This window comes from Tachyglossus aculeatus, assembly GCF_015852505.1.
Source record: "Tachyglossus aculeatus isolate mTacAcu1 chromosome 12 unlocalized genomic scaffold, mTacAcu1.pri SUPER_6_unloc_1, whole genome shotgun sequence".
Lineage (NCBI taxonomy): Eukaryota > Metazoa > Chordata > Mammalia > Monotremata > Tachyglossidae > Tachyglossus > Tachyglossus aculeatus.
Window position 1 is genome coordinate 7,169,172 of NW_024044828.1, and position 24,854 is coordinate 7,194,025.

Genomic DNA, 24,854 nt, shown 5'->3' on the forward strand with positions numbered 1-24,854 from the left:
AATGAAGATTAAAATGAGGATTAAAATGGTGAACCTCATGTGTTACATAGACTGTGTCTATGTCTCTACCCCGGCACTCGGTAGAGTGGTTGGAATGTAGTAAGGGCTTAACAAAAACCATTTTATAAAAAAGTGACAAAAAAACAAAAACAGAAGACTGTGGAAAGGTCAAAGGGGTACATGCGTCAGCCTGACAGAAAACAATAAGGAGAGGGGATTCTTTCTTGGACCTCAGAGAACTTGGTGAAGACTGCTGTGTCAAGAGGCAGTTTGGAAAGCAAAAGGCAAGCCCTCTATTAGCCACTAAGATCTATCGTTGAATGTAAACACTGTGGCAGGGTGGATCAGTCACACATTAGTTACCTCATTTGTAAATTGGGGATTAAGAGTGTGAGCTCAATGTGGGACAGGGGCTGTGTCCAACCTGATTAACTTCTATCTACCCCACTGCTTAGAATGGTGTTTGGTGTTGGGACATAGTAAGCACCTAAATACATTACTATTGTTATTATTATCCTTTTCTAGTATACTCACAAGAATAGATTGTTACAACTAGTGCAACTTGTATCTTATCGTTTTTAAAACAAAGGACAGTGTTCCCCACTCCTCTATCTCTCTTTCTCTTTTATACTTACTAAAGCCTTAAACAAAGAACAGCAATATACATTTCACACCTTTAAACAATTGCAAAGTTTCTGGACTGTCTGCTTATCTGAGGAAAAAACTTCAGTAGGGAAGTTTAGGTCACTGCTCAAATCTCTACCAGTATCCAACGTTGGGAAATACAGGTATCGACACAATCAAATTTAGGTACAACCAATGGCAGTTTCATCATCAGTGCTATCCTTGACTGGTATCATCTAGTACATCATAGAACAGCATATTAAGATACAATTCTTGAGTGCATACCATGGGATATTGGTGCACTCACATTAGCACTATCAGCTAAGCTGCCATACTTGGATATAATTATCATCAGTAGCTTCTTTCAAACCATGAAGGGAGGTCCTTAGGTTTTCTCTGTTTCCCTCTTTCTCATTTTCTCCCTCTTCTCCTCATTATCAGCAATTTGAACTGAGGTCATACCATTTGCAGATGACTGTGGGGAACCCAAGGGTAATGGGAATAAGATCATACAGAACAATTTTTGTCACAAGTACTGGATTTTTCACCTTCATTTTTATGAATTGATCTTTTGGGATCAAGGTGGAAAATGTCTGTGTGCATCCTCCTCCCACCTCCTCCACCAACTTTTTCCCCAAGGTCTCTGCCTTCAAGACAATTCTGAGCAGGAAGTAAAATCCCAATCTCAAAATGGCAGTTCCAATTGAAATTATAAAGCATCTTGAGAGTAAGTGACCTAATAAGTTCTTAAATACTAAAGAACTTTGATTCCATTTTCATTAGCCTTCAATTTTTCAATAAACACTACTTATATTGCCAAAATTTTCTTTTTATCAATAATATTCATTGAACAACTGGGTGCTAAGCAGAGACCAGGTTCGTGTGAACTTCAGTCAGAGACATAGATCTTAGGGTTAGGTTAATCAGACTTTGGAATGGTCCAACTTGACAACTTTTTGCTTATTCCTGGATAAAAATAAAATAATGCTGCTTATTGACAGAACCAGTCTCAGAAAAGATGGCCTTTGACTTTTCCTTGGGGAGTCTACTAATTCCTTGGAAATCTATCTGGTATATTTTCGAAGGCACCAAATGGATTTCTTAAGGTTCAATACTAAGGGCAGCATGAATGTGAAATTTCACAGAAGCATGAGATAAGTTTTGTTTTTATTTTCACATTTATTCCAATTAAGCCTAGGTAGGTGAGCTATATGAGGATATCTAGGGCAAAAGCCTTCTATGATTTAATTTTTCACTCATTTTCATTTTCTCATTTTTTTCATAGGATTTCATATAAGTCTATGTGCATTAGAAACATTTTGCCCAGAAATACGGAAGTCATTTTTCTAGTACCAAGATTTAATGTGTCTCCTTTGGAACATGCGAGAAGAATGGGTAAGTACCCAAGTAGCTGGACTAGGGTGAATTGTTGGGGAAACCAAAAGCTGAGAAAAAAATTGAAATACTGAAAGGTACCAAAAGGCAAGTTCACAATTTGGAAAAGGGAGGATGGCTGACAGATGGATCAGCTGGGAATACAGCATCATGAAATGGGGTGACATTCTTGGAACAGACTTCAGAAAAGTGCAATATTCATTCATTCATTCATTGAATCATATTTATTGAGCGCTTACTGTGTGCACAGCACTGTACTAAGCGCTTGGGAAGTACAAGTCGGCAACATATAGAGACGGTCCCTACCCAACAGCGGGCTCACAGTCTAGAAGGGGGAGAGTGAATATGAAGAGAGACACTAAAATGAAGCAGGGCACTATACAAACAAAAACAGTGAAGCACATGATGTGAATCTGAATTTTTGGTCACATTAATCATAGTCACAAGCTTATCATTTATGCTTATTATTATTATTATTGTTATGATTGTATTTGTTAAGCACTTTCAGTGTGTCAAGCACTGTTCTAAGTGTTGGGATAGACACAGTAAACAGACACAGTCCCTGCTCCATAAGGGGCTACATAGTACACTCGGGAAATAATTCATTTTGTCTCAGAAATGTACACAATTCCATTTCCATTTAGAATTTCTGGGACTTTAGCTGAACAGAGCAGAACCAGTAATGCCATTGCTGCAGATGTAAGCAATGCAGTTGTGGCACTAGGATCTCAATGCATGTGTTAATGTGGCTAAAATGGTACTATAATTGTGTTTTTTTTTAACATTTCCTACACGTATATTCAAATTTTCATCTCTATAACAGGGAATTTTTTCAAGGTGACAAAGGTGAAATTGTATTATCATAACTATGGCACTTTGAGCTCTTTGGAGAAGGCATTAGAGGAAAATTCTATAATATAAATATTAAAAATGAAGGGGGAAAACTCCCATTAAAATACATTTTTAAAAAAGAAATCACTCATCTTATTCCATTAAAAACTTTTTCAAACTTGCCCAAAACTTATTCTTCAGAAAATGCTACTAACACTTTGATATCTCTTCATTTCCGAAGTATTAGCATTCACTGAAAACATGAAATAGCATTATATATTCTCTCTGATCCTTTTAATTTAATAATTTAAGTGGTAAAAAAAAATCTGCTTTTCTATCTGCGGACACAGAAGCTTCAGAAAGGCCCTTCATTCACTTTACAATTGCTCACAAATTCACTAGCAAATCAGTAGCTGAAGATCCACTCATCAATCATTTCAATCAAACATATTGAGAGCTTACTGTGTGCTGGCATGGTACTAAGCACTTGGGAGAGTACAACACAACAATATAACAGACACAGTCCCTGCCCACAATTAGTTCACAGTCTAGAGAGGGAGCCAGATATGAATATGAATAAATAAATCACTCAAAATACATGTTCATGAGAGGACAGGGGAAAGAGTGGATGGATAGAAAGAATAAGCAAGGAAAATCATGGTCTTCCTGGTCTGGGTTTGATGGCAAACAAAATAGATGCTGCCTGGGATCAACAATTTTAAGGAAATAGGATAGATCATACAATATGGTACCCAGGGTCTCCCACGCTTGCTGCGCCAGAGATTGAGAGGGAATAATAATTCCACTCCTCAAACTTGTGTTCTCTCAGTCCCACCAGAAGTGAATCCAAGTGTGTCTCTTTCCCAGAGCTTCTAAATTCACAGAACCAGTTTGCTGAATGGGAGGGGGATAGTGGGTCTCCATTAATACTATCGCCCTTTCTCACCTCATTAGCTGGGTCCCTTGGCAATCCCTCATCTCACCAAGCACTCCCATTATTATGGTATTTGTTAAGGGGTTTACTATGTGCCAGGCAATGTATTAAGCACTGGGGTAGATGCAAGATAATCAGCTTGGACACAGTGCCTGTCCCTCACAGGGCTCGCAGTCTTAATGCCCATTTTTCAGATATGGTAACTGGCACAGAGAAGGGAAGTAACTTGCTCAAGGTCACACAGCAGATAAGTGGCAGAGTCAGGATTAGAACCCAGGTCCTTCTGAATCCCAAGGCCATGCTCTTTCTACGAGGCTATGCTGCTTGTTTCATGAGGTTCGTGAGTTCCAGATGCAAAACTGAAGCTAATGTCAGAATCCAGACACAGCAAACATGACAGCACAGCACAGGTGGTGGAGACAGACCTCCACCTCATGTCAGCCTCTTCAGCTACTGCAGTATTCATTGTAAAATTCACTGTCAGGCATATGGTCTTCAGTGTGCCTTCCATACTCTGCCACTTTTCTACTGTGTGACTTTGGGCAAGTCACTTAAATTCTCTGTTTCTCAATTGCCTTCCCTGTAAAATGGTGATTAAGACTGATTGCCTTGTATCTAGTAAGTACTGTGCCTAGTATAAAGTGCTAAACAAATAGCCTAAAAAAATTGAAGATAAAGACATAAGCATGTGATATGCACACATACGTGCATATTACAAAATTAAGTATAATTTCCTAGTATACTAGCATAAGGAGAAGCAGCATGGCTTAGTGGAAAGAGTCCGGGTTTGGGAGTCAGAGGTTGTGGGTTCTAATCCGGATTCACCACTTGTCAGCTGTATGTCTTTGGGCAAGACACTTCACTTCTTTGGGCCTCAGTTACCTCATATGTAAAATGGGGATTAAAACTGTGAGCCCCACGTGGGGCAACCTGATCACTTTGTATCCCCCACAATGCTTAGAACAGTGCTTCGCACAAGGTAAGCACTTCACAAATGCCATCATTATTATTATACGGAGGCAGGAAGATAAATGTTAAAAAGAGCCCCCTACAGTCAAGAGCTTGGTTGAGTTTTGTATTAAACAAGTTCCACATCAAAATAATAGAGACTGAAGGGGAAGGTGTTAGGTTATCTAATAGAAGCTAATTTTAAAACAATATAAAGAGAAATGAGTCCATATGTTATGGTTTAATAATAATGATACTAATAATAATAACATTTAAGTGCTTACTACGTCCTGAGCACTGTTCTAACCACTCAGATAAATACAATAATAATAATAATAATGGAATTAATTAAGCGCCTACTACGTGCAAACCACTGTTCTAAGTGCTGGGAAGGTTACAGGGTGATTAGGTTGTCCCACAGTCTTAATCTCCATTTTACAGTTGAGGGAACTGAGGCACAGAGAAGTGAAGTGACTTGCCCAAAGTCACACAGCTGACAATTGGCAAAGCTGGAATTTGAACCCATGACCTGTGACTTCAAAGCCTGTGCTCTTTCCACTGAGCTACGCTGCTTCTGGTCTTTATTGAGCATTTACTCAGTGGGGCTAATCATGTCAGACACAGTCCCTGCCCCACATGGGGCTCACACCCTAAATCCCTATTTTACAGGTGAGGTAACTGAGGTCCAGAGAAGTGAAGAGACTTGCCCAAGGTCACCCAGCAGACATGTGGTAGAGCCACATTAACCAGTTGCCTACCAGTTATGACTACCTGTTCTATTATCATGCTGTAAATCTGTCTAGTGATATTATCATTCTAGGGATGGGAAAATCTACAGTCTATCTTGAAGACAGCCCATTCCCTGATTCCCTTAAAAGAGAAGTTTAGCCAAACCTGGAAGGAGTTGGGATTGGCTATCTAGACAATTCAAAACTCTATCACGGACACATCTCCTCCAGGAGGCCTTCCCTAACTAAGCCCTCCTTTCCTTTTCTCCCATTCCCTTCTCTATCTCCATGACTTGCTCCCTTTATTCATCCCCCCTCCCATCCCCACAGCACTTAAGTACATATCTGTAATTTATTTATCCATATTAATGTCTGTTTCCCCCCTCGAGACTGAACGCTCGATGTGGGCAGGGACTGTGTCTGTTTATTGTTATATTGTACTCTCCCAAGTGCTTAGTATAGTGCTCTGCACACAGGAAGCACTTAATAAATATGATTGACTGATCAATCCAGCAAACATCAGGGACTTGCATGACGCTGTGCAAGTCGCAGACAGACCACCTGGAGGAATTCACAGGAATCCAAAAGATGCCTTGAAGAATGGTTCTAGTCCACCCTAGATCATATGGCTTCAGCATAGTCTAAATTGGTCTCTGAACCTCCAAGCAGGCACTATTAAGCAACCTCAAATTCTAAGCCAAATTAGAGTGTATCATTAGCTACCATTCACCCACACAATGGACCAGCCCTTTGCCAGTGAATCCTTCTACTTTGGTGGCCTTGGCCAGTAGAAGCCTTGTTATGAAGGCCAGGATTCTGCATATACAGCTTGCCACTCCATCAAAGGCATGCACACAGCATTTCTCTGACCCCCCACCCCTTCTAAGTCGCAAATTAAAACCACATATTAACACCTAGAATACTTTTTCAGGGTAAAGATGTGGTACTTACGTCATTAAGGTTGTCCTTTGCATTATAGTAGACCACTTCGTTCGTCTGTGGAAGATAGAAAAGACAATGTGTTTTTGAAATTGAAAAGCAGAAAAACTTCAATTGTCTGAGTGCCAACTCCAGTACAGCAATCCCCATATATTTTGTTTTCATCAACTCTACACTGCGATTTTCGCAGTCTGCACAGTAGACTTCCTTCCTGAGACCACACACATCAATAAGTGCTATTTTCTTCATTTATTTAATCATATTTAGTGAGCGCTTACTGTGTGCAAAGCACTGTACTAAGCGCTTGGAAAATACAGTTCAGATTTATTGAGCACTTATTATGCATGGAACATTGTCCTAAACAGTTGGGAAAGTATAATACAACAGAGTTAGCAAACATATACCTTGCCCATAGCAAGTTTACAGTCCAGAGGAACATACAATGAGGAATGTCAAAATATAGATTTTATTAGAACAAGATGAAAGTAAGAATATTCCTTTAACTGAAGTGACAGAGAGGTATTGTTAGGTGGGAGAAGGGAGCAAAGGAGAATTTAAAACTATGACAGTGGCAGTGATTGGTCAGTCAGGTGGGAGCTGGGCAGGGGGTACGATTGGGTGATTCATTGATTGAGGTGAGAGCCACTCCAGTTTATTCTGCAGGAGGAGGGGGTGATTGATTGGAATTCCACAGTTTGGGGCAGGGAAAGTGTCTATTAATCGTTTTGCATTGTACTTTCCCAAGCTCTTAATACAGTGCTCTGCACATAGTAAGTGCTCAATAAATACTATTGATTGACTGATGGATTCTGTGGGGCAAGGGTCACACCCTGCTGGTTGAAAAAGCTGGATCAGCAGGAGCCTCTAAACTGCAAGCACACTGTGGGCAGGGAAAATGTCTACCTACTCTGTTGCATTGTACTTTCCCAAGTCCCTAGTACAGTGATTGGCACACAGTAAGTGCTCAATAAATATCATCGATGATATTGATGAGCACAGGACTGACTTTCTCCAGTCCCCAGAGGAGCCATGCTGGACTCACTGGGTGAGCAGATGGCATTGCCAAAAGTCCAACTGGGCTATTTGGCTCACAGGAGCTTTGCCCACACCTCATCACGATCAAATCCACTGCTTTGCTCACAGAGGCCCCAAACCCAGTGAGGAGCATCCCAGTCCCAGTGGAGTCATGCTAATTCTACTCCTGAGTGTGGCAGAGGATGATCTGGAGGAGAAGAAAAGTGCCTCTTAAAAATAATCCATACAGAAATGACTGCACCAGCTGTCAGTGTGCCGTGGGGGAGGTGGGTAGAGGCGCTTTGACTTCTGTATTTGCCAGGAAAAAAAATCCCAAAAAAGTTTTGAGTGAACTGCTTAAAAGATAAATGGAAAATAGAACAGCATATGCCTAAATCTATCAGTTGAAATTGACGAGCTGTGCTGGGATAAGTAGACTGCGAAAACTGTCTGTGCCTTCCTTTATGTCTTACTGCCCAAGCTGTTTCAGTGAAATTGTGAGAAGGGTGTGTCAGGGATAGATGTGGAGTGTTGACACTTTGAGTGCATATCATGTTATCATTATTATCATCACTATACTTGTTCAGCTTTTGCCTTGTGTCAAGCATGGTTCTAAAACCTGGGGTAAAAAAAAGTTCATCAGTTTGGACACAGTCCCTGTCCCTCTGTTCTCCCTCCACATCCCATCAGCCCTTCATTAACACAAACTTTACACTTGCTCTGCCTGAGCAGAAAGTGGGGAAGTAAGGAGGATTGACCCAGATATTCCAGGAACGCCCCACCACTGGAGGTGGTAAGAGGAGAGCCTACCTAGACAATCAGTTCTGGATCAACAATCACTGAGGCACTGCTTAATGTTGCTGGGGGGATGGAGTTGATAACAACCCCTAAGTCTTCAGCCCTGGCCTGGCATGTGGTCCAGCTGCCAATGATACTAATTGATTGTTCACTGTGGGCAGAGTACTGTACTAAGTTCTTGGGACACTATGATACAACAGAATCAAGTAGATACATTCCCTGCCCACAGTGAAGTTACAGTCTAGAGGGAGATATGAATATTATCAATTGCCAACTCCCAGGAGCACACTGCAGGCAATCAATCAATCAATTGCATTTATTGAGTACTTACTCTGTGCAGAGCACTGAACTAAGCGCTGGGGAGACTACAATATAATAGAGTTGGTAGGCACATCCCCTGCCCACAAAAAGCTTACAGTCTAGAGAACTGTAAAGTGGAGGACAATATGTCCAAACCGGCAATCATCCAAGGATTTCTTCTCACCCCCAAACCAGAAAAGGAAAGCACACTGATGCCTCTTGAGAAAAATATTAGACTGCTATTGAAACTAAGCAAGTCCACACCTCAATATTCCCTGTAGTTAGAAGAGTGTTTTTCCCTTATGGCTATATCAACTCCCCACATGGCAAAAATATGCATGGATTGGAGAAGAAAATGAATAAAATCAATCAATCAATCAATCAATCGTATTTATTGAGCGCTTACTATGTGCAGAGCACTGTACTAAGCGCTTGGGAAGTACAAATTGGCATCACATAGAGACAGTCCCTACCCGATAGTGGGCTCACAGTCTAAAAGGGGGAGACAGAGAACAGAACCAAACATACCAACAAAATAAAATAAGTAGGATAGAAATGTACAAGTAAAATAAATAAATAAATAAATAAACAGAGTAATAAATATGTACAACCATATATACATATATACAGGTGCTGTGGGGAGGGGAAGGCGGTAAGGCGGGGGGATGGAGAGGGGGACGAGGGGGAGAGGAAAGAAGGGGCTCAATCTGGGAAGGCCTCCTGGAGGAGGTGAGCTCTCAGCAGGGCCTTGAAGGGAGGAAGAGAGCTAGCTTGGCGGATGGGCAGAGGGAGGGCATTCCAGGCCCGGGGGATGACGTGGGCCGGGGGTCGATGGCGGGACAGGCGAGAGCGAGGTACAGTGAGGAGATTAGTGGTGGAGGAGCGGAGGGTGCGGGCTGGGCAGTAGAAGGAGAGAAGGGAGGTGAGGTAGGAGGGGGCGAGGTGATGGAGAGCCTTGAAGCCCAGGGTGAGGAGTTTCTGCCTGATGCGCAGATTGATCGGTAGCCATTGGAGGTTTTTGAGGAGGGGAGTGATATGTCCAGAGCGTTTCTGGACAAAGATAATCCGGGCAGCAGCATGAAGTATGGATTGAAGTGGAGAGAGACACGAGGATGGGAGATCAGAGAGAAGGCTAGTGCAGTAGTCCAGACGGGATAGGATGAGAGCTTGAATTAGCAGGGTAGCGGTTTGGATGGAGAGGAAAGGGCGGATCTTGGCAATGTTGCGGAGCTGAGACCGGCAGGTTTTGGTGACGGCTTGGATGTGAGGGGTGAATGAGAGAGCGGAGTCGAGGATGACACCAAGGTTGCGGGCTTGTGAGACGGGAAGGATGGTAGTGCCGTCAACAGAGATGGGAAAGTCAGGGAGAGGACAAGGTTTGGGAGGGAAGACAAGGAGCTCAGTCTTCGACATGTTGAGCTTTAGGTGGCGGGCGGACATCCAGATGGAGATGTCCTGAAGGCAGGAGGAGATGCGAGCCTGGAGGGAGGGGGAGAGAGCAGGGGCAGAGATGTAGATCTGGGTGTCATCAGCGTAGAGGTGATAGTTGAAGCCGTGGGAGCGAATGAGGTCACCAAGGGAGTGAGTGTAGATTGAGAACAGAAGGGGACCAAGCACTGAACCTTGGGGAACTCCCACAGTAAGAGGATGGGAGGGGGAGGAGGAGCCTGCAAAAGAGACTGAGAAAGAACGACCGGAGAGATAAGAGGAGAACCAGGAGAGGACGGAGTCTGTGAAGCCAAGGTCAGATAACGTGTTGAGGAGAAGGGGGTGGTCCACAGTGTCAAAGGCAGCTGAGAGGTCGAGGAGGATTAGGACAGAGTATGAGCCGTTGGATTTGGCAAGCAGGAGGTCATTGGTGACCTTTGAGAGCGCAGTTTCCGTGGAATGAAGGGGACGGAAGCCAGACTGGAGGGGGTCGAGGAGAGAGTTGTTGTTGAGGAATTCTAGGCAGCGCGTGTAGACAACTCGTTCAAGGAGTTTGGAAAGGAATGGTAGGAGGGATATGGGACGATAACTAGAAGGTGAGGTGGGGTCAAGAGAGGGTTTTTTTAGGATGGGAGAGACATGGGCATGTTTGAAGGCAGAGGGGAAGGAACCAGTGGAGAGTGAGCGGTTGAAGATGGAAGTTAAGGAGGGGAGAAGGGATGGAGCGAGAGATTTCATAAGATGAGAGGGAATGGGGTCAGAAGCACAGGTGGCCGGAGTAGCACTTGAGAGGAGGGAGGAGAGTTCCTCTGAGGATACCACTGGGAAGGATGGGAGAGTAGCAGAGAATGTTGAGAGCCGGGGGGTTGGAGAAAGGGGGGAAGAGACTTTGGGGAGGTCGGACCTGATGGATTTAATTTTGTTAATGAAGTAGGAGGCCAGATCGTTGGGGGTGAGGGAAGGAGGAAGAAAAATTTTTGAGGAAATGCTCGAGCCAACCTCTCTAATTACACCATGAATGTATTTAGACAGCATAATAAGCTCTTAATAAGAAGTGGCACAGTTCAGCTGGATAAACATGAGACTGAATAATAAAAAATCTAGAGATTAAAATCCTGTTCTGCATATGATCTTTGCCCTAGGGAAAGAAACTCAAAAATTTTTTAAAACTTTCTACTCCAACACACTAAAAAATGTACAGTTAACAAGAACTTTTTTGCTTTGTTTTTGCTGTATTGCTTTATTTTATGATTTTCTAAATCAAGATTATTCTTTGATTAATTTTATATAGCAATATGGTAGATATAAGCATGATAATCAGTACTAGAATTTTCTTTTCTCATCCAAAAAAAAAAAAACCCTGCACATTATTTCAGGGGTTTCGTCATTGTTCTGTTTCTTTGTTTGTTACCATGTCGACCAATCAATCAATGGTATTTATTAAACATTATGCGCAGAGCACTGTACTAATCACCTGGAAGAGTACAACAGAGTTAGAAGAAACGTTTTCTGTGTATTTTATTCCTTTTCTAAATGCTAATGGCTTTACTTTCCAATCATTTTTTTCCCTGACATAATATCTATAGAACAATTAAAGTTTTGAAAACTGGCCAAAATGAAAAAAAATACATATAATATTCAGAGAAAAAGGAGACTGGAGATATTCAAGTGCCTTATTTTATGATTGCTGTATTTCATCATCCTTCTAGTAGCCTAATGCAAAGAGCCTGGGGAGTCAGAGAACCTGGGTTCTAAACACCAGTCCATGACTTTTCTTGGGCAAGTCACTTAACATTTCTGTGCCTCAGTTTCCTCATCTGTAAAATGAGGATTAACTACTTGTTCCCCCTCCTACTCCAGCTGTAAGCTTCTTGTAGGAAAGGAACTTTGTCTCACCTGATTAAGAGAAGCAGCATGGCTCAGTGGAAAGAGCAATGGCTTGGGAACCAGAAGTCATGGGTTCTAATCCCAGCTCCGCCACTTGTCAGCTCTGTGACTTTGGGCAAGTCACTTAACTTCTCTGTGCCTCAGTTACCTCATCTGTAAAATGGGGATTAAGACTTCCTTCCTCTCCCCCTCGTCCCCCTCTCCATCCCCCTCATCTTACCTCCTTCCCTTCCCCACAGCACCTGTATATATGTATATATGTTTGTACATATTCATTTATTTATTTATTTACTTATTTTACTTGTACATATCTATTCTATTTATTTTATTTTGTTAGTATGTTTGGTTTTGTTCTCTGTCTCCCTCTTTTAGAATGTGAACCCACCATTGGGTAGGGACTGTCTCTATATGTTGCCAACTTCTACTTCCCAAGCCCTTAGTACAGTGCTCTGCACACAGTAAGCGCTCAATAAATGCAATTGATTGATTGATTGACTGTGAGCCCCACGTGGGACAACCTGATCACCTTGTATTCCCCCCCCCCCCAGTGCTTAGAATAGTGCACTGCACATAGTAAGTGCTTAACAAATGCCATTATTATTATTATCTTGTTTTTCCCTCTAGCACTGAGTGTAGTGTTTGGTACATAGTAAGCTCATACTTAACAAGTACCATTACTATTATTATTATTATTATTATAAGTAGTAATGAAAAGGTACTAACACAAAATCATAAAACAATATCAGAACTGTATGCATTTCACTCTCCCTAACACAGAAAAAAATGATTTTCAATGTACTATGACACAGTGACATCTGCAGAAACCACAAACAAGATTCATATATCAAGTAAGCCTTCAGAAGGCTATTTTTCATAATTTCACCACCAGCTACTGACAAGAACAAATAGTTTTCTTTCTGATTTCTAACCAAGTTGTTTAGTTATTTATTTACTCCTTGACACAAGTTGTCTAATGCAACATACTGATTTGATAGTCTAGCCTACTGAAAGTTGAAAACATCACCTGGCAACTTAGAAAATAAATTATTTTTGTATCTCTGACTCTTGAGAAGCAAGAATTAAATCAAAATGGAATGAAACTTTCCACCTAAAAATTCAGAAAATGTCTTGCACTGCAGGAACTTATAGTAGTAAGTTTCTCAGAGGGCCATTTTTATGGAAAAGCTGTAACATGCACACAAAGGTTCCACCTGGTAGTGAGATTTTGCCAGGGATGAAACTAAAAATTAAAACTGTGAATTTGCATTATGTTGCCAACTATTTAAATATAGGACAGATACATAGAAAGCAAAGGCTGATTAAACTCAGAACCAATTTATCAATTCTATTTTTTTTCTTTTTTGGCTAAGCAGATACCTAAATCCTGCCAATTTTTTGCTGGGACTATTGTCTACTGAGATCACATTGTCTGAATTTGTTATTCCTGCCCCCCCTTTTTTTTTAATTATTCCACAGTTCTGTACACGAAGCAAATCCTATGAGCATTAGAAGCTCTTTCATTACAAAATAATTTATGCTAATATTGTCTGCTACCTAGATTAATTTAAATCATTCAAAATCCAAAGTTTCTCATTAACACAGCCATGCAGACATATAGGCAAAAATAGGGATATTTGAAAAAAAATTATATAAATATACTTTCAACAAACTTACACCCCAACAGTGTGGTTATATTGTTCTACTTAGTAGACAGGAAAAATCCAGGAAAGGCCTCCTGGAGGAGATGTGACTGCAGTGACCTGTTGGATTTGCAAATTGGGGGAGTTTCAGATAGAAGGGAGTTTATAAGCAAAAGGCCAATGATGAGAAAGACAAGAATAAGGCACACTTAGTAGGTTGGCATGAGAGGAATGAAGCATGTTAGCTGGAGTGAAGTGGAAGAGGAGCATAGATAAGAAGGGGACAAGCAGCATGGTCAAGTGGATGGAGCACAGGCCTGGGAGTAAGAAGGACCTGGGTTCTAATTCCAGATCCATCACTCATTTACTGTGTAGCCTTGGGCAATTGACTTCGCTTTTCTGTATCTGTTACCTCATCTGTACAAAATAGGGATTAGTACTGTGAGCCCCATGTGGGACATGAACTATGTCCAACCTGATTAACTTGTATCTACCCCAGCACCTAGTGCAGTACAGGGCACGTGATAAGTGTTTAATAAATAGCATTAAAAAAAGGGTGGAGAGAGTTGATTGAGTGCTTTACAGCCAATGATTGGGGGTTTCTACTTAGGGCAGAGAAGAATGAACAATCACGGGAGGTTTATGAGGTGTTGGGAGATGTGCACACTGTTAAGTTTTAGGAAAACTGGAGACAGGAAGATCTGTGAGGAGGCTGATATTCAATCGTATTTATTGAGCACTTACTGTGTGCAGATCACTGTACTAAGCACTTAGTAGTCAAGTTGGAATATGACAAGTACTTGGACCAGCCTGGTGGGTGTGTGGATCTAGAGAAAGCGGCTGATTCTGGAGATGTTGTGAAGCCACAGGATTTGTTGACAGATTGAATGTAGAGGTTGAAAAAGAGAGATGAGGAAGAGAACAAAAGAGGATGGTGTCAGAAAAAACAAGGTTAGGTGGTGTGGATCTAGAGAAAGCGCCTGATTCTGGAGATGTTGTGAAGCTACAGGATTTGTTGAAAGATTGAATGTAGAGGTTGAAAAAGAGAGATGAGGAAGAGAACAAAAGATGATGGTGTCAGAAAAAAACAAGGTTAGGTGGTGTTTCCTGGAGAAAAGGGGGAGGAAAGTTAAACAGTGTCAAAACAAGTTGAAACCTTGAGGCAGATGATAATACAACATGATTTCAGTATACTAAGGTTGCTTATCGTTTCTGTAAAAGTATCTGAGTAGTGGTATGCATGGGTTATTTCTTCCTGATCATTGTTGACCAAAGACTTTTCCCAGCTAATTTGTGTCTAATTAGGGATGGAAAAGTTGAAAGGTTTCTTACTAAATCCATCCTATGGGTCACTACCCACCCCTTTATGTGATTTTTTTTAAACAAAATAAAATGATAATAACAAATAACAAATATGACCTACATGCAAGACCGTAACAGTGGACCTTCCATGGATAAAGGAAAATCCAGGGCCATCTCCCATATCTCCAGAAAAATGAGTACTCTAAAATCACATGCTAAAAGACAGATTTGTATAGGTTCCCTGTAGAACATTGTAAGTGGTCTATTTATCACTTACCTTATCACTTATCTATTATGCTTCCACAAAGCATAATCCTATCCCTACAGGCCATAATTAGCAAACCCATAGAATTAATGACAGAAAAAATACTGCTGCACTGCATTTAAAAACTATGTCAAGGACACTAACAAGTATTTCTACAACCAGGATCTTAATTAAATTTCTATTTCCAAACAAAGAAATGTTTGAAAGTATATACAGCTTTAAGACTCTCTTTGGAAATCTTTGTCTTTCTACATTTCAAACTAATCAATCACTCAATCGTATTTATTGAGTGCTTACTGTGTGCAGAGCACTGTACTAAGCGCTTGGGAAGTACAAGTCGGCAACACATAGAGACAGTCCCTACCCAACAGCGGGCTCACAGTCTAGAAGGGGGAGACAGAGAACAAAACCAAACATACTAACAAAATAATATAAATAGAATAGATATGTACAAGATAAATAAATAAATAAACGAATAGAGTAATAAATATGTACAAACATATATACATATATACAGGTGCTGTGGGGAAGGGAAGGAGGAAAGATGGGGGAGATGGAGAGGGGGGCAAGGGGGAGAGGAAGGAAGGGGCTCAGTCTGGGAAGGCCTCCTGGAGGAGTTGAGCTCTCAGCAGGGCATTGAAGGGAGGAAGAGAGCTAGCTTGGCGGATGGGAAGAGGGAGGGCATTCCAGGCCCGGGGGAGGACGTGGGCCGGGGGTCGATGGCGGGACAGGCGAGAATGAGGTACGGTGAGGAGATTAGCGGCGGAGGAGCGGAGGGTGCGGGCTGGGCTGGAGAAGGAGAGAAGGGAGGTGAGGTAGGAGGGGGCGAGGTGATGGAGAGCCTTGAAGCCGAGGGTGAGGAATTTCTGCCTGATGCCCAGATTGATTGGTAATGAATCAATGAATCATTACCAATCATTACCAATGAATTGGTAATGGAGCAAGTACTAGTGATGTCACCTGGAGATGAGCTATTGTTAATGCCCTAGATTATTTATGGGTATTTGGGGAAATTACTTAAGCATGTATATGAAGAGGGCCACAATAACTTTTACCCACCCACAAAAAAACACAAGCACTATTCCATTCACATGTAAATAGTTTTATTTATCTAAAATGAAGCAGCATGGCCTAGTGGCAAAAGCGTGGGCTTGGGAGTTAGGGGACATGGGTTCTAATTCACCACTTGTCGGCTGTGTGACCTGGAGCAAGCCACTTCGCTTCTCTGTGCCTCAGTTACCTCATCTGTAAAATGGGGATTAAAACTGTGAGCCCCACGTGGGACAACCTAATCACCTTGTATCCCCCCCGGCGCTTAGAACAGTGTTTTTTTTAATAGCATTTATTAATGCTATTAATAAATAGCATTGTTCTAAGCGGTTGGCACATAGTAAGCACTTAACAAATACCTCATTATTTTTTTAATAGGGCTGACCATTTGTTTGAACTGCTGAAGCACCTGGCAAACTTTCCAAATCTTCTTTGAGTCTCACACAAACTTTTCTGCCTGTCCTGGTGCAAAGCAGATAGGGAGGACATTTAAGAGGCAAAAATGGCTGTACTTTTTCCTGTGGTGGCTTTTAGCAGTGGCAGGTGGGAGGGTTGCTGACTGTATCGGACTCCAACCTATGTCCAGCTACTCTGGGGGCTGAAGTGAGTGGAATTACTACTTGAAACCACAGCCAGCTCAAAGCCAGTTAGGGGGTCCCTTCGGGTGAAGCTAAAGTTACTTCTGTTCTCAAATCAATCTGGCCCACATCCCAGACTGAATCACTTAGCTTAGCCAGTCTCAACCCAAAGACAGTGTTTTTCCCCAGTGATGGCCTAAAACAATAGGCTTATGCTTTTAGGATATATTTCCTCCACAACAATCATGTCTAATTATTTCCAGACACTTCCTCTTTGCCCAAATACATTCCACTGCAATAAACATCAATCATTTAATTTCTTGAACTGTATACCTTCCAAAAAGAGGTAAAGACTTTGCTCCATATACCCAAATTTTCAATGAGAAAGACACATGTGGGATGGAAAATTTGATCTATTATCTCTTTTGCCCTAAACTCTGGTCAATAAGAATGCTCTCTCTCAAGAAACAAAACCACATTAAAACTGAAAGGCAACACCACAAAATGAGCCTTCTGTTGTTACGATGGCATAGAGAAGCTCTGAGGAATCTCATATGTTTTGCCCCTTAACTACAGTGATTTCCTTGTGATCAATATGTAAAACTGTTAATAGTCACAGTAATAATAGTATATATTAACTATCTACCATTTACAAGGCACCATACCATTTTACAAGCATCTTGATCTTTTTTTTAAAAAAAGATGTACTGTAGGATTCACACTTAATCAATGATGCCTTATGTGAAAATTGTTCCTACATCTGGTTCTTTCATAAATGCAGCTTATTCCTTTCTACTTTTATGAACTAAGCAAGAGAGTGGGCTTTCATAAACCATGTTCATTTTACCTATTTTGTATTTAGTTTTTATCCACACAATCACCGAGAAATGATGATGGTGATTTTAAACCCAAATCAGGTTTAGCACCATGTGAAATGTGAGACATTATTCCCACACAATGGCAGACAATCATATATTGCAAATACTATATTTTCCATTGGAAATTTAGGAAGTTTTTTTTCCTGATACAATTATCCATGCAGTTCAAATTAAAATCCTCCCTTGATTTGATTTTTTTTAGGTTTTTCCAACTGAAATGGTAATCTAATCCAGTCAATTCCAAATGAGCCCCCAGGCCTTTCTGACCTAACCCCTCATTTCCTCTTCCCCCACACCCTTCTGTGTTGCCCTTGACCTTGGATTTGCTCCCTTTATTCACCCCTCTCTCAGCCCCACAGCACTTAGGTACAAATCTGTAATTTATTTACATTAAAGTCTGTCTCTCTCTCTAGCCTACAAACTCAATGTGGGCAGGGGATGTGTCTACCAGCTCGGTTATATTGTTCTCTTACAAGAATTTAGTACAGGGCTCTGAAAGCAGTAAGTGTTCAGTAAAGACAACTGATGAAATCAATGGTACTTACTAACTGCTTACTGTATGCAGAGCAATGTATTACGTGTTCAGTATTAAACTGTGTTAAACGTTCTTCTAATTAAAAACCTGCGTGAATGCACAATGCACCAGGTGTGGTATACAAATAATTTTTTTTTCTTTTGCCAAACATATTTCCAATCTTACTACAAAGCAGGTCAATACAACTAGCCCCAAAATTTAACCCCACAAAAGACAGTACTTCATTGAGAATACTTCAAATCCTATAATATGGATCTGGGTCCTGCCTTTTCAAAAATAACGACTTCTATCTTTGTTCTTCCTATTGGTTTTCTTTAAAATAGGACAAACCTCACTATAGTCTATACTTCTCCCTACCTTCATTTTGCCAATCCACACCCTCTTAAAAAGAAAATCCTTACAATTGGCTCTAAATCACTTGATCAGCACACTTCTTCCTATCTTATCTCAATGATTTCCTACCACAACCCAGACCACAAGCTTTTCTCCTTCAATGACAACCTTCTCACTGAAACTCAGTCTCCTCTAAGTCCCCTAAATCCCGGCAATCCCTTGCCCAGATTCTCCCTGTAGCCTGGAACTAGACCACAACTAGTCTCTACTTTCCGCAAAGCCTTATTAAAACTGCATTTCCTCCAAGAGACTTTCCCCAACTAGGCTCTCATTTACCTTACTTTTCATCAATGGCATTTATTGAGTGCTCACTTTGTGCATAGCACTATACTAAGTGCTTGGGAAAGTATAATACATCTGAAGTGACAGATGTGTTCTCTGTCCATGATAAACTTACAATCTAAAGGGGAAGACAGACATTAATATTAATAAATAATTTATAACATATAATTTACAGATCTGTACATAAGTACTGTGAGGTTGAAGGTGGGGTGAATATTAAATGCTCAACGGTCACAGGTCCAAATGCACAGATGACATGGAAGGAAGAGGGAGCCAGAGAAAATAAGGCTTAATTGGCCAAGGTCTCCTGGAGGGGATGTGACCTCAGTAAGGTTCTGAAAGTGGGAAGAGTGGTGGTCTGGCATGAACGGAGCACGAGATGCAGTTGTGGGTTAGAGGGATAACATGGCAATGGGGTGGGCAGTGAGACATATGAGAATGGGGAACAGTGAGCAAACAGGCACTACAGCAGTGAAGTGTGAGGTCTGGGCTGTAGGAGGAGATCAGGCAGTAAGTGCTACCTCCTTTTATGCCACAAATCCTCTTGTATCTGTACCCTTTAAGCACTTGATATTCATCCCCACTCTCAGCCCCACAGCACTTATGTGCATTTCCATAATGCATTTATTTTAATAACTATCCCTCTCTAGAATGTAAGATCCTTGTTGGTAGAGAATGTGTCAACCAACTCTGTTGTACTGTACTTAGTACAGTGCTCTGTATATAGTAAGCACTCAAATATGATTGATTAATTGACAAATCAGCAACAGAAAGAGGAAAATATATTATAATGGGGTGAGTTAACTTGGCAGAGAGAAAGGGGTAACTATAAAGGTTAATTAGGTGCTAATGTATTCTTGACTTTGAAATCGATTGATTTTTAATGTAAATTTTATCATGCTGAATTGCTTCTGAGTGTAAATCCCCTGTGATAGGAAGATGTAGATTTTGATGCACTCTTTTGCACAGCAGAACATTTCAAAAGGGATGCTACAGAGATGGAATAAGGTCAAAATAAGAACCATCTGGGAGAAACCTACTATGAAATTGTTTCCTACTGCAACTCATTTCACTAGAGGGCAGCCAATGCAGATTATTGAGAAAGGAAACCATGTAGTGCATCAGGGAACTGGAAAGCAGAAGTTGAAGTGCAATCAAATCCCATCCGACTCTGATTGTTACAGCCTGGAAAATATGTAATGTATATGTGATTCCATATATTACATTATATTAACTTGTACATTTGATATTCACCCCATCCCCAATTCCCCAGCACTTAAATACATATTGCTAATTTATTTGCAGAAATGTCTGCCTCCCCTTCTAGACTGTAGACTGTGTACGGGCAGGGAATGTGCCTGCTAATTATCTTGTATTGTACTCTTCCAAGTGCTTAGAACAGTGCTCTGAACATAGTAAGTGCTCAATAAATGCCACTGATTGATTGATTGATATATCCCAGGACTTAGAACAGACCTTAAGAAATTCCATTATTACTTTTGTTATTGGATTACACAGGAATAAAGTTTTTTTATGGAACATGTCCAATCCCATGTGTCAACCAGGTAAATTTTCTATTTTTTTCTTTACTTCACCAACCCCTATATTCTCCTCACCCTCTTCCCCCACTTATCTCATTCTGCTTTCAATGCATTTTAAACCTCCGCCATCCCAGTGTCTCCCCAGGGCCTTCCATCTCCCTTGCCTTTCAACCCCATCCCACTCCAAATTTTCCTACTCCCTCTTCCCATCACCCCTACTGGGGCAAATTCAACCCTTAACTGCCCTGCCTCATGTAAATTTTTTGTTTGTTTTAATGTTATCTTACTACAGCCTATTTTATCAGACAGGTCTCATCAGGCCCTTCCATGACATCCCTCTGCTGAAGACAAGCCAGTTCTCTCCTATCTTCTATCTCTTTTTCCTGCTTTTTATCCTTTATATTCCACCTTTACATCTCCCAGATATATTCTTTCAACAATTCATCTCTTGTCTCTCAATTTCGCTCTCAAAACACAAACCCCAAGATTCTTCCATTATTAAAATCCTACTATTCCAGCACCTCAGGGTTGCCTTCTGGAGGCCATTATGCTTTAATATCATTTATGCAAATGTCCTTTATATTCTAAACTTCATATTTTTTTCCTTTGAAAAATAACTAGCTCCTTGCATTTAAGGGTCTTTTAGCACACTTTACCTTGAAGCACACAGTAGCTATGTGGTTCCCTTTCAAACCAAAGTACATAAGTAATTTTAAAACTGCTTTACAGAAGTGCTCGCCAAATATGATTATTGGAGAGCTTTACGTCTATGAAAGATCAAACTCACTGGCACTCTCAGAACATATCTCAGAATTACCTTTCTCCCTTGTTCGTTGTAAGTACCATAGTTCTAAATGTATTCAAGGCTGAATAACAAAGCACACCACACTTCACAATCTCCCAATTCTCTCTCAGGAGTTCAGAAGAGGGGGGAAATAGCAAGCTATCAAAAACAACAAGTTTTACACATTTCTAATTAACCCAAAGGCCACATTTTCTAAACATTAGAATTATGCACCAACCAGGCACTCTCAAAAGCTAAACTTGGGACATTGTAGTGCGAAGGTTCAGAGTTTGATAAATACAAGAATTATCATAGTGTAATCCTATGCAACATATATCCAAAAATCTCCCAGACATAGGTTGGTAGAGATATTTCCATTTTACAGGTAATGGAATTGGAGATAATTCAATTCTGTTACAAATCCCAGTAGTGCTGAGGCTGGACAAACTGGGTAGTACTTTTAAAATAAAGTTAAATAAAAACACCCACATTATAGAAAGGCTATATCCAGCTCCACAAAGCATGAACATATCTGGTATGGTAAATGAGGAAAAAAAAAAACTCTTTAAGAACTGTTTTCCATTTCTCTAAAGTAATGTTTTCTCACTGACTCTCTAGATGAGAGACCCCTTATAAAAATATTGTTACATATAATGAAGCCCTAGTTCTACCTCAGTTTCAATTTTAGCTAAATACAATTGAAAGATTCTGGCTAAGTACAACTGAAATATTCTGGTTAAATGAGAATATTGAACTGTTCTGTGTTTCCAAGTTACATAATTAAAGTTGGATTTTGACCAAATCATATCTTACGTTAGCTCAGGAGAAGCAGTGTGGGCTAGTGAAAAGAGCACAGGCCTGGATTCTAATCACAGCTCTGCCACTTGTCTGTGTGTGACCTTGGGTATCAACTTCACCATGTCACCGTTTCCTCATTTAGAATGTGAGTTCCCTATGGGACAGGAACCGCATCCCAACTGATTAGCTTGAATCTATTCCAGTGCTTGGAACTGTGATTGACACACAGTAAATGCTCAATGATAATAATAAAAACTAATAATAATAATAATTCAACATTTATGTTTCAGTTGCCTTGCTGCTCCATTAAAAAACAACTCCAAGTGGAACATTTGCATTACACGACATAGGAAAGGAGCCTTGCTTTGCACATGAATTTCAAGTACAACTTCGTGTGAAACTATTTGGATAGACTTCGGCCCCAAATTATCTTTTGCTCATTCATCATCCGGTTAATTTAGATGTCCAAATATCTAATATGCATAGACACACTGAGATGGGTTAGAAGGGTCTGATCAGATAAAACAAAATTACCTGAAAGAACTAGATGAATGCAGTTTATTAAACCAATCAATTTACAAATGATCTCCCCTATTAAAGGCCTGATAAGGAGGGCGCATGTTCAACACAAAGAGTGGCTTAACTTGGCTTAAGTGAAAAGGAGCTTATGTGAGGCTGAATCTATTCTTCTATTTCCAGAGTGCCATGATTTAAATTCTGCAGCGCGGAGACAGTGACTGGGAAAGTATCTGCAGGGTTACAAATCTAGTTGGGTAATAAAACTATCGGCATCATCGTTAGCAGCCTCATAAATGGCCCTAGTATTTATTGAGCAGATCCATCAGGCAGGGCAAATTCCAGTGTGCACACTGTGACACCTTACATTCAGAGCGGTATTAATGGAGGGGTGTTCAAACGGCTTTATTTCAAGGTCCTGGTTTACTGAGGGCTTGGCCAATCCCCAAAATGGCACCTTCTCTTTAGCTTACAACATAGCAGGGCTGCATGGGGCATCATGAAGATGGTGTTGTTCTGAAGAAGACCACCACAAAGCCAGCATAGGCGAAGCTCTGACTCTTAAAGGGGACATTGCCCTTTAAATTGCAGGGAAAGGGAGAGCAGAAGGGAAGAGCCTGCATGTCCTCTGGAGCTTCTTTAAAATTGAACTCTCTCAGCCTCCTCCTGAAATTCAAAAGAAGCCTAGGACAAATTTTATTTCCCCCAAGTAGCTAGCTCCTCATCTCCAGGAGGAATCGTGTAGATTCTAGACTATAAGCTTGTTGTTGGCAGGTAATGTGTCTACCAACTCTATTGTACTGCACTCTCTCAAGTGCTTAGTGCAATGCTCTGCTCACAATAAGTACTCAATAAATACCATGGATTGATTGTTCGATTGATTCCTTGTTTGGGAGAGGTGATTAAGCTGGGAATGAAAAGAAAGGGAAAAAATGTACTTGATGTCTAAACAGTGTATAGTTGTTGACCTTGTGTTTGTTTTCCCATCATGGTGCTCTGGAGTCAGGGGACAGGGTCAAAGTTCCTGGTGTCAGAGGGGATTTCTGTGCCCACCATCCGGACCCACAGCCACTTTACCTTTATGAAGAGAGAGACCAAAGGCAAAGTATGGAAAGGGAGAGGGGAGGAAAGGCGTATCAGAAAACACCTCTCAGTAAGGATGAAGTCCTCTGCTCCCTCCTTTCCTTCTCCTCCTTCTCTCCTTACCTCGGCTTCTGAAGCCACCCACAGCTTCCCTCAATCTCTGCCACACTCTGCCTGGTGGCATTCTAATGCTATCACTGAGGGTCATGAGATGGGAGAGAGGGGCCTACTGGATGAACTAGCCCAGCACCCCAACTTCAGGTAATAGGGTCCTTGTTAAAGCAAAAATGGTGCTTTTGTCAGTGCGTTTCCTCGGTGACAATTGTTTGTGTCAATAATAATAATAATGATGGCTCTTATTAAGTGCTTACTATGTGCAAACCACTGTTCTAAGCACTGGGGGGGATACAAGGTGATCAGGTTGTCCCATGTGGGGCTCACAGTCTTAATCCCCATTTTACAGATGAGGTAAATGAGGCTCAGAGAAGTTAATTGACTTGCCCAAGGTCACACAGCAGACATGTGGTGGAGCTGGGATTAGAACCCATGACCTCTGACACCCAAGCCCGGGCTCTTTCCACTGAGCCACACTGCTTCCCCTGATTTGTCAATCAAACAAGAGTATTTACTGAGCTTTCATTATGCGCAGAGCACTGGACTAAATGCTTGGGAGGGTATGATGATATTCAGTGGACACATTCCCACCCTCAAGAAGAGACCAAACAAAGGAATCCTTCACTTAGCATACCAGCCCTAGCCAGATAGACCATCATCTAGTTGAAAATGCTGGGTTGCACTGTTACAGATAAAATCTGCATAATTCATCCTCCAGCTGGTGAGTGGATTAAAACACAGAAGTGGGAGTGCTTTCATCTCCCAACTGGTAAATTTCAAAATCCAAACAAATGTGCGTTTTTAAACCAGTGATGGCTGCAGAAACGAAACAACCCACTTGGCTGGGATTAACCCAAGCTCAGGTGCATTTCAAGTCCACCTGGGATTCAAAGCAAGAGGGTTAAGGATTGATCCAGCCTTGCTTGCTGCTGACCTCTTGCCCACATCCTGCTTCTGTCCTGGAATGCCCTCCCTCTTCATATAATAAAAATAATAATACTTATGGTATTTAAGTGCTTTCTATGCTCCAGGCACTGTTTGAAGTGCTAGAGTAGTTACAAGATAGTAGGGTTGGACACAGTCACTGTCCCACCTAGGGCTCACAGTCTTAATCCACATTTTACAGATGAGGAAACTGAGGCCCAGGGAAGTTAAGTGACTTTCCCCATGGTCACACAGCAGACAAGTGGCAGAGCAGGAATTAGAATCCATGACATTCTGACTCCCAGGCCATCCACTTATGCTCCCTGCCTTCAAATTAATTAGTTA

At 41.1% G+C, this 24,854-nt stretch overlaps 1 protein-coding gene across 4 annotated transcripts in view; it reads right to left on the reverse strand.

Moving 5' to 3' along the window:
- The window catches only part of CACNA2D1 (calcium voltage-gated channel auxiliary subunit alpha2delta 1), a 441,193-nt gene that overhangs the window by 205,332 nt on the left and 211,007 nt on the right, over positions 1-24,854 (reverse strand). For all 4 annotated transcript variants that reach the window (XM_038740942.1, XM_038740940.1, XM_038740941.1 and 1 more), the window contains exon 5: positions 6,412-6,456. In XM_038740942.1, coding sequence (XP_038596870.1) covers positions 6,412-6,456 — 45 coding nt within the window. The remainder of the gene's footprint in view (positions 1-6,411; positions 6,457-24,854) is intronic.